At 35.6% G+C, this 11,813-nt stretch overlaps 1 protein-coding gene across 1 annotated transcript; it reads left to right on the top strand.

The window, feature by feature from the left end:
• Nucleotides 1-215: 215 nt before the first annotated feature.
• LOC121385958 lies at nt 216-5,898 on the top strand. The gene is made up of 3 exons (XM_041516751.1): nt 216-231; nt 2,302-3,149; nt 3,575-5,898. The coding sequence occupies exons 1-3, from the start codon at nt 216-218 to the stop codon at nt 3,803-3,805; spliced, it is 1,095 nt and encodes a 364-aa protein (XP_041372685.1). The 3' UTR covers nt 3,806-5,898.
• Nucleotides 5,899-11,813: the final 5,915 nt, after the last annotated feature.

Below are 11,813 nucleotides of genomic sequence, written 5' to 3'. Positions count from 1 at the left end.
TATATCTCACGAGTCGCGCTTAGCGAAACGTAACAAATGATTATTCATTTGCATGTATGTGTTGAATGTAATTATGTTTAACCAGTTCGGTACGTTTTCCTTAAGAAATGATTATTCATTTACATGTATGTGTTGAATGTAATTATGTTCGACCAGTTCGGTACGTTTTCATTAAGGAATGATTATTCATTGACATGTATGTGTTGAATGTAATTATGTTCGACCAGTTCGGTACGTTTTCCTTAAAGAATGAAAATCAAAATGTAACATCACTGTACCTAGATCAAAGAATTTTTTTGTACAATTCTGCTATTTTGATTACTTTAAATATTGGCAATATTAATCTACGTTTTAAACTTTATTTGTGTTTGCTGCAATAAAAATAACTACCAAATTTTATCCCACGCAGACGGGATTCATATAAACATATTGGACGGTATTCATATAAACATAGTGAGAGGGATTCATATCAACATACTGGACGGGATTCATATAAACATAGTGGGAGGGATTCATATAAACATCTCGGGCGGGATTTATATAAACATAGTGGACGGGATTCATATAAACATAGTGGGAGGGATTCATATAAACATCTCGGGCGGGATTTATATAAACATAGTGGACGGGATTCATATAAACCTAGTGGGAGGGATTCATATAAACATATTGGATGGGATTCATATAAACATAGTGAGAGGGATTCATATAAACATATTGGACGGGATTCATATAAACATAGTGAGAGGGATTCATATAAACATATTGCACGGGATTCATATAAACATAGTGGGAGGGATTCATATAAACATAGTGGACGGGATTCATATAAACATACTGGACGGGATTCATATAAACATAGTGGGAGGGATTCATATAAACATCTCGGACGGGATTCATATAAACATAGTGGACGGGATTCATATAAACCTAGTGGGAGGGATTCATATAAACCTAGTGGGAGGGATTCATATAAACATATTGGATGGGATTCATATAAACATAGTGGGAGGGATTCATATAAACATAGTGGGAGGGATTCATATAAACAAAGTGAGAGGGATTCATATAAACATAGTGGGAGGGATTCATATAAACATATTGGACGGGATTCATATAAACATACTGGACGGGATTCATATAAACATACTGGACGGGATTCATATCAACATAGTGAGAGGGATTCATATAAACATATTGGACGGGATTCATATAAACATATTGGATGGGATTCATATAAACATAGTAAGATGGATTCGTATAAACATAGTGAGAGGGATTCATATAAACATATTGGACGGTATTCATATAAACATAGTGAGAGGGATTCATATAAACATACTGGACGGGATTCATATAAACATAGTGGGAGGGATTCATATAAACATCTCGGGAGGGATTCATATAAACATAGTGGACGGGATTCATATAAACCTAGTGGGAGGGATTCATATAAACATATTGGATGGGATTCATATAAACATAGTCAGAGGGATTCATATAAACATAGTGAGAGGGATTCATATAAACATAGTGTACGGGATTCATGTAAACATATTGAGAGGGATTCATATAAACATAGTGGACGGGATTCATATAAACATAGTGAGAGGGATTCATATAAACATAGTGGGAGGGATTCATATAAACATATTGCACGGGATTCATATAAACATATTGCACGGGATTCATATAAACATAGTGGACGGGATTCATATAAACATGGTGAGAGGGATTCATATAAACATTGGATGGGATTCATATAAACATATTGGATGGGATGCATATAAACATAGTGGGAGGGATTCATATAAACATAGTGAGAGGGATTCATATAAACATAGTGGACGGGATTCATATAAACATATTGAGAGGGATTCATATAAACATAGTGGACGGGGATTCATATAAATATAGTGAGAGGGATTCATATAAACATAGTGGACGGGATTCATATAAACATAGTGGGAGGGATTCATATAAACATGTTGCACGGGATTCATATAAACATATTGGACGGGATTCATATAAACATAGTGGACAGGATTCATATAAACATATTGGACGGGATTCATATAAACTGAGAGGGATTCATATAAACATATTGGACGGGATTCATATAAACATAGTGGGAGGGATTCATATAAACATAGTGGGAGGGATTCATATAAACATATTGGATGGGATTCATATAAACATCTCGGGAGGGATTCATATAAACATCTCGGGAGGGATTCATATAAACATACTGGACGGGATTCATATAAACATCTCGGGCGGGATTCATATAAACATAGTGAGGGATTCATATAAAAATATTGGACGGGATTCATATAAACATATTGGATGGGATTCATATAAACATATTGGATGGGATTCATATAAACATCTCGGGCGGGATTCATATAAACATAGTGGGAGGGATTCATATAAACATAGTGGACGGGATTCATATAAATATAGTGAGGGATTCATATAAACATATTGGACGGGATTCATATAAACATATTGGACGGGATTCATATAAACATAGTGGGAGGGATTCATATAAACATAGTGAGAGGGATTCATATAAACATAGTGGACGGGATTCATATAAACATAGAGGGATTCATATAAACATAGTGGACGGGATTCATATAAACATAGTGGGAGGGATTCATATAAACATATTGCACGGGATTCATATAAACATATTGGACGGGATTCATATAAACATAGTGAGAGGGATTCATATAAACATAGTGGACAGGATTCATATAAACATATTGGACGGGATTCATATAAACATAGTGGACAGGATTCATATAAACATATTGGACGGGATTCATATAAACATAGTGGGAGGGATTCATATAAACATAGTGGGAGGGATTTATATAAACATATTGGACGAGATTCATATAAACATCTCGGGCGGGATTCATATAAACATCTCGGGCGGGATTCATATAAACATAGTGAGAGGGATTCATATAAACATATTGGACAGGATTCATATAAACATATTGGATGGGATTCCTATAAACATCTCGGACGGGATTCATATAAACATAGTGAGAGGGATTCATATAAACATAGTGAGAGGGATTCATATAAACATATTGGATGGGATTCATATAAACATCTCGGGCGGGATTCATATAAACATAGTGGGAGGGAAAGAAAGAAAGAAGTGTTTTATTTAACGACGCACTCAACACATTTTATTTACGGTTATATGGCGTCAGACATATGGTTAAGGACCACACAGATTTTTTTAGAGGAAACCCGCTGTCGCCACATAGGCTACTCTTTTACGACAGGCAGCAAGGGATCTTTTATTTGCGCTTCCCACAGGCAGGATAGCACAAACCATGGCCTTTGTTGAACCAGTTATGGATCACTGGTCGGTGCAAGTGGTTTACACCTACCCATTGAGCCTTGCGGAGCACTCACTCAGGGTTTGGAGTCGGTATCTGGATTAAAAATCCCATGCCTCGACTGGGATCCGAACCCAGTACCTACCAGCCTGTAGACCGATGGCCTGCCACGACGCCACCGAGGCCGGTTAGTGGGAGGGATTCATATAAACATAGTGAGAGGGATTCATATAAACATATTGGATGGGATTCATATAAACATCTCGGGCGGGATTCATATAAACAGTGGGAGGGATTCATATAAAGATAGTGAGAGGGATTCATATAAACATATTGGATGGGATTCATATAAACATCTCGGGCGGGATTCATATAAACATAGTGGGAGGGATTCATATAAACTTAGTGAGAGGGATTCATATAAACATATCAGGCGGGATTGATATAAACATAGTGGGAGGGATTCATATAAACATATTACACGGGATTCATATAAACATATTGAGAGGGATTCATATAAACATAGTGGACGGGATTCATATAAACATATTACACGGGATTCATATAAACATATTGAGAGGGATTCATATAAACATACTGGACGGGATTCATATAAACATAGTGGGAGGGATTCATATAAACATCTCGGGCGGGATTCATATAGCCTGTTTATGTCTCACGCGCGTTTAACTACATACACTTACAATGCTTAAACACCTGCGTTTGAGAAGAAAAAAACACAGACTTCGTAAATAGTGCCCATTCTGTCAAAAATGACATTTGCGGGATCGTATATACAATAGCATCCATAAATTTAAAAAACCTCCATATGGTTATCTCCTAAATGACAACTGATCGCATTTTCCCTATCACTATCATTTTGCATTTACTTGCATTCACATATTTATTATTAATCAGTATTTTTTGTTGTTATTAGTTACGTAAACAAGCTAAAGACATTACATTCATATTTCGGCAGGTAAATACAAATGTAGATATGTTTTTGTTGCATATTTGAAAGTTTCTTCATTGCAAGTTCATTGTTCTAAGAATTGTTATTCATTCTTTTTATGGAGTTGTTACATGAAAAATATGTGATTATGTGTTTTGTTTAACTAAATGAGATACTTATACTTGGTCAATTACATGGTAATGGGATTATAATTCACATAATGTTTCGGCATATATTTACATATTCCAAGACACTAGGGTTGGACTATGTAGTTCATTCTTTATTTACACTCAGTCCGTTCTACAACGGCGTAAGAAGAGCATACATAGTCAGATTTGAACAAGGTGGTTTACAGAAGAATACAAATAGTGAAAACCTGCATCGTTGATGTCGTGGATAAGCCATCAGACTTAAGGCTGGCAGATACAGAGTTCGCAGCCCGGTACCGGCTGCCACCCATAGAGACGTTTAACGACTACAGCATCTTGTCTTTCACTAACAACTAACCTACTTTTATTTATTTATCTACATTATATATATATAGATAGATAGATAGATAAATATATACCTATGAATAAGTTAAAATTAAAATAGTGAATACATTTCGTGATACTTATGTAAGGAAATAAATACAGTTCATGGTATTACAGTATAGATATGTGTTTCAATTGTAGCTGTACATTAACAGTATACATGTAAATACTTTTCGTGATGTAACAGAGCAGAGGTATATTGTAACATATCAATATTCAGCATGTTTCACCTACAACTGTTAGCATACATTTCGCAATAGGGATATAAGTATTAAATTTTTATAATCGTGTATATTTAGATGTGAGGAAGTTTCCTGAATGAACACTAAATACACTAACTTATTACCCCAGCGGTCAGTTATAACGGGGAAAATTTGTTTCATATTTAGTCAGTGGGAAATTATATATTCTGCATTGGTTTAACGTACACTACTATTGGACGATTTGACGGTACTAAATATGTTGTCATAAGCATACAAAATGTTTACGTAGTTTAACGCGTTTGCGTTTACAATTCATTATAGGGATTTTGTTGTTGTTGTTTCTTTTCTTTTTTTCTTTTCTTTTCCTTTCTTACATAATATATAAAACTTTGGGTTTTGAAAATTATCTATGGACCGTGATTAAAATACAAAGTTGCAGCAATACCTAGAACAGTGTAAAGTGGTTTACGTCGTTTCTTCAGACATGAACGAGTCGTCGATGCATATCGAAAATAAAGATTTTATAACCCCCAAACAGCTGTGGTAATAAATAGAATAACAAGCTCGGTACCAGTTATTATCAAAAGCTCGTGACAAGTAAAAGCTATTTCACTCGGGACATAAATTTGATAATAACTGGTAACTCGTTTATTATCATCTGTTTATGTAATAACATTAAACTGGTAACTGTTTAGTATCACCTATTTATGTAATAACATTAAACATGTTTCAGTTTTTATTATCTGTTTACATTCGGTTTTATTAACAGAGTAAAGTTAGGTAATTTTGATTGTCGTTGTTAGGTGGACGGAAGTTTAAATATTCAATAAATTATATTTATGAATTTAGTTCTTGTTTGTTGTTTTTGTTGTGAACACTTTACACACACAAATACGGCGAAAGCAAGCAGATATTGGGGGGGGGGGGGGGTAACTACGATAGAGGGCGTAAATCAAACTTTATTTGGGGGCTCGGTGGTATGCTCCCTCGTAAAATTTGAAAACTAGATGTCCTGAAATGCAATTATCCGCATTCTACAAGTAAACGTTATCTCTGCCTTATGATTTCCTACCAATAATACTTTTGATTCATAATTATTGGACGGGGGGGGGGGGGCTAGACCCTCGGCCTCCATCCCCTGCTCTGCTCTGCCTGAAATAATGACACTGCCTAGGGGACCCTGCAATGTGAGCGGTTACGAGCACGTGTGTGACCGTTTACGTATGTTAACTGAAGTCAAAGTTTGTTTTGTTTAACAAAACCACTAGAGCACATTATTTATTTACCATCGGCACGGGGGCCAAGCCCCACCAATCAAACTTTTTGTTTTTACTGTATTTAATTTTATAAAATCATACATACATATATATTGTGGGTTGCCCGCCGACCCATCCCCTATAAAATCCTGGCTACGCCAGTGATAACAGTGATATTTTTGTGGCGGGAAGCTCGGTCTAGGGCTCTCACACCCCAACCAATGACGGAATATTGCTAGTAATATAATTATATACCTGGGAATTTGAACCCCCGCCCCAGCCTACATCCCTATTCAATTCTATAGAGCCATACCCAAAAAATGTTTTCTGGCAGAAACACTGATAGCCTACTGACATAAAGACGGTCTTTCTTGATGTCAATGTTTTTGTTGTCTTTTCAATATCCTATGTATATAGAAAACAATAAAGTAATACACCCTAGTTTCTAAAAAAAAAAACCGCACGTTCGTCTAGGAAGTAATGGTTATCGAGATAAGCTGTAGTTATTTGTAGACGGTATTTCCCTGTTTAAACATCACACAATTTAGCTTCTCTCTGGTATAACGGTATCCAAATGTGGGTTGCAGGTTTGTATATTAACTAAACTTTGTGTCCATTTTCACCGGTTTAAACTAAGGTATGCATGTTTTAATTCCAGTATTTTTTAAATCATGGTAGTTCTCAATTCTCCTAGACCGACCGCGCATCAGGCGAGCGCTTTATCACTAGGCTACGTCCCGCCTCGTGGAGGGAACTAAGCCGCAAAATGCACTGTAAGAAGGTCTGATACGGAAATTCCTAAAATTATTAAAAGTTGTGTTTTATTTAACGACGCCACTAGAGCACATTGATTTTTTTTATCTCATCATCGGCTATTGGACTTCAAAAATAAGGTCATTCTGACACTGTTTTGTACAGGAAACCCGCTGTCGCCACATAGGCTACTCTTTTACGACAGGCAGCAAGGGATCTTTTATTTGCGCTTCCCACAGGCAGGACTGCACAAACCATGGTCTTTGTTGAACCAGTTATGGATCACTGGTCGGTGCAAGTGGTTTACACCTACCCAGTGAGCCTTGCGGAGCACTCGCTCAGGGTTTGGAGTCGGTATCTGGATTAAAAATCTGGGATCCGAACCAAGTACCTACCAGCCTGTAGACCGATGGCCTAACCACGACACTACCAAGGCCGGTCCTAAAATTATCAAATTCACAGTACAAGACAAGAATACTGTAAATTAGAAATTGTAGGAATTTACCTACAGATAATATTAACAACATGTTTAATAATAGCACCCCCCCCCCCCCCCCACTCCAAAAAAAAGAAGAAGAAACACAAAACAAACAAAAAACAAACAAACCACACCATACCACCCCACAACAACAGATACGGTCATCTGTGTACAAGAATCTATAATAAAAGAGTATATAGGAGATACAAAGAGAGACAGATGCAGACAGACGTAATAAAAGAGGTGTGAGAGAGAAATAGACAGAGACAGAGAGACACAAACATAATATAAGAGGCAGGGAGAAAATTATTATTTTTTGTTTAACGACACCACTAGAACACATTGATTTATTAATCATCACCTATTGGATGTCAAACATTTGGTAATTTTTTACAAAGCTTGTTTATGTCTTACACGCGTGTAACTACAGCATTTACAAAGCTTGTTTTAACTTACACGCGTGTACTACATACATTTACAAAGCTTGTTTATGTCTTACACGCGTGTAACTACATACATTTACAAAGCTTGTTTATGTCTTACACGCGTGTAACTACATACATTTACAAAGCTTGTTTATGTCTTACACGCGTGTAACTACATACATTTACAAAGCTTGTTTATGACTTACACGCGTGTAACTACATACATTTACAAACTACATACATTTGTTTATGTCTTACACGCGTGTAACTACATACATTTACAAAGGCTGTTTATGTCTTACACGCGTGTAACTACATACATTTACAAAGCTTGTTTATGTCTTACACGCGTGTAACTACATACATTTACAAAGCGACTTACACGCGTGTAACTACATACATTTACAAAGCTTGTTTATGACTTACACGCGTGTAACTACATACATTTACAAAGCTTGTTTTGTTTACTACATACTTACACGCGTGTAACTACATACATTTACAAAGCTTGTTTTGTTTACGCGTGTAACTACATACTTACACGACTTACACGTGTGTAACTACATACATTTACAAAGCTTGTTTTGACTTACACGCGTGTAACTACATACATGACTTACACGCGTGTAACTACATACATTTACAAAGCTTGTTTATGTCTTACATGTGTGTAACTACATACATTTACAAAGCTTGTTTATGACTTACACGCGTGTAACTACATACATTTACAAAGCTTGTTTATGACTTACACGCGTGTAACTACATACATTTACAAAGCTTGTTTATGTCTTACACGCGTGTAACTACATACATTTACAAAGCTTGTTTTAGACTTACACGCGTGTAACTACATACATTTACAAAGCTTGTTTATGTCTTACACGCGTGTAACTACATACATTTACAAAGCTTGTTTATGACTTACACGCGTGTAACTACATACATTTACAAAGCTTGTTTATGTCTTACACGCGTGTAACTACATACATTTACAAAGCCTGTTTATGTCTTACACGCGTGTAACTACATACATTTACAAAGGCTGTTTATGTCTTACACGCGTGTAACTACATACATTTACAAAGCCTGTTTATGTCTTACACGCGTGTAACTACATACATTTACAAAGCCTGTTTATGTCTTACATGTGTGTAACTACATACATTTACAAAGCCTGTTTATGTCTTACATGTGTGTAACTACATACATTTACAAAGCCTGTTTATGTCTTACACGTGTGTAACTACATACATTTACAAAGCTTGTTTATGTCTTACACGTGTGTAACTACATACATTTACAAAGCTTGTTTATGTCTTACACGCGTGTAACTACATACATTTACAAAGTGTAACTACATACATTTACAAACATGTCTTACGTGTAACTACATACATTTTACTTACACGCGTGTGTAACTACATACATTTACTGACTTACACGCGTGTAACTACATACATTTACAAAGCTTGTTTATGACTTACACGTGTTACAAAGCTTGTTTAATGACTTACACGTGTGTAACTACATACATTTACAAAGCTTGTTTTACTTACACGCGTGTCTTACATTTACAAAGCTTGTTTTAGACTTACACGCGTGTAACTACATACATTTACAAAGCTTGTTTTGACTTACACGCGTGTAACTACATACATTTACAAAGCTTGTTTATGTCTTACACGTGTGTAACTACATACATTTACAAAGCTTGTTTATGTCTTACACGCGTGTAACTACATACATTTACAAAGCTTGTTTATGACTTACACGCGTGTAACTACATACATTTACAAAGCTTGTTTATGTCTTACACGCGTGTAACTACATACATTTACAAAGCTTGTTTTAGACTTACACGCGTGTAACTACATACATTTACAAAGCTTGTTTTAGACTTACACGCGTGTAACTACATACATTTACAAAGCTTGTTTATGACTTACACGCGTGTAACTACATACATTTACAAAGCTTGTTTTAGACTTGTGTAACTACATACATTTACAAAGCTTGTTTTAGACTTACACGCGTGTAACTACATACATTTACAAAGCTTGTTTATGTCTTACACGCGTGTAACTACATACATTTACAAAGCTTGTTTTAGACTTACACGCGTGTAACTACATACATTTACAAAGCTTGTTTATGACTTACACGCGTGTAACTACATACATTTACAAAGCTTGTTTTAGTCTTACACGCGTGTAACTACATACATTTACAAAGCTTACACAAAGCTGTGTAACTACATACATTTACAAAGCTTGTTTATGTCTTACACGCGTGTAACTACATACATTTACAAAGCTTGTTTTATGTCTTACACGCGTGTAACTACATACATTTACAACAGACTTACACGCGTGTAACTACATACATTTGTTTCTGTCTTACATGCGTGTAACTACATACATTTACAAAGCTTGTAACTACATACATTTACAAAGCTTGTTTACACGCGTGTACTTACACGCGTGTATCTACATACATTTACAAAGCTTGTTTATGTCTTACACGCGTGTAACTACATACATTTACAAAGCTTGTTTATGTCTTACACGCGTGTAACTACATACATTTACAAAGCTTGTTTAGACTTACACGCGTGTAACTACATACATTTACAAAGCTTGTTTATGTCTTACACGCGTGTAACTACATACATTTACAAAGCTTGTTTACGTCTTACACGCGTGTAACTACATACATTTACAAAGCTTGTTTTACGCGTGTAACTTACATTTACGCTTGTGTAACTACATACATTTACAAAGGCTGTTTATGTCTTACACGCGTGTAACTACATACATTTACAAAGCTTGTTTTAGACTTACACGCGTGTAACTACATACATTTACAAAGCTTGTTTATGTCTTACACGCGTGTAACTACATACATTTACAAAGCTTGTTTATGTCTTACACGCGTGTAACTACATACATTTACAAAGCTTGTTTATGTCTTACACGCGTGTAACTACATACATTTACAAAGCTTGTTTATGTCTTACACGCGTGTAACTACATACATTTACAAAGCGTGTAACTGTTTACAAAGCTTGTCTTACACGCGTGTAACTACATACATTTACAAAGCCTGTTTATGTCTTACACGCGTGTAACTACATACATTTACAAAGGCTGTTTATGTCTTACACGCGTGTAACTACATACATTTACAAAGCTTGTTTATGTCTTACACGCGTGTAACTACATACATTTACAAAGCTTGTTTTAGACTTACACGCGTGTAACTACATACATTTACAAAGCTTGTTTATGTCTTACACGCGTGTAACTACATACATTTACAAAGCTTGTTTATGTCTTACACGCGTGTAACTACATACATTTACAAAGCTTGTTTATGTCTTACACGCGTGTAACTACATACATTTACAAAGCTTGTTTATGTCTTACACGCGTGTAACTACATACATTTACAAAGCTTGTTTTAGACTTACACGCGTGTAACTACATACATTTACAAAGCTTGTTTATGTCTTACACGCGTGTAACTACATACATTTACAAAGCTTGTTTTAGACTTACACGCGTGTAACTACATACATTTACAAAGCTTGTTTGTTTTGTAACGACTTACACGCGTGTAACTACATACATTTACAAAGCTTGTTTATGTCTTACACGCGTGTAACTACATACATTTACAAAGCTTGTTTTAGACTTACACGCGTGTAACTACATACATTTACAAAGCTTGTGACTTACACGCGTGTACATACATTTACTACATACATTTACAAAGCTTGTTTTAGTCTTACACGCGTGTAACTACATACATTTACAAAGCTTGTTTAGTCTTACACGCGTGTAACTACA

Source organism: Gigantopelta aegis, chromosome 12 (assembly GCF_016097555.1).
Source record: "Gigantopelta aegis isolate Gae_Host chromosome 12, Gae_host_genome, whole genome shotgun sequence".
NCBI classification, from domain to species: Eukaryota; Metazoa; Mollusca; class Gastropoda; order Neomphalida; family Peltospiridae; genus Gigantopelta; species Gigantopelta aegis.
Note: the sequence above shows the minus strand (reverse complement) of the source record. Positions and strands in the feature narration are given on the sequence as shown.

Coding starts and splice junctions, on each gene's coding strand:
- LOC121385958 (XM_041516751.1), top strand. Junction 3,150..3,574: donor CGGGCGGGATTCATATAAAC/ATAGTGGGAGGG, acceptor ATTCATATAAAC/ATAGTGAGAGGGATTCATAT.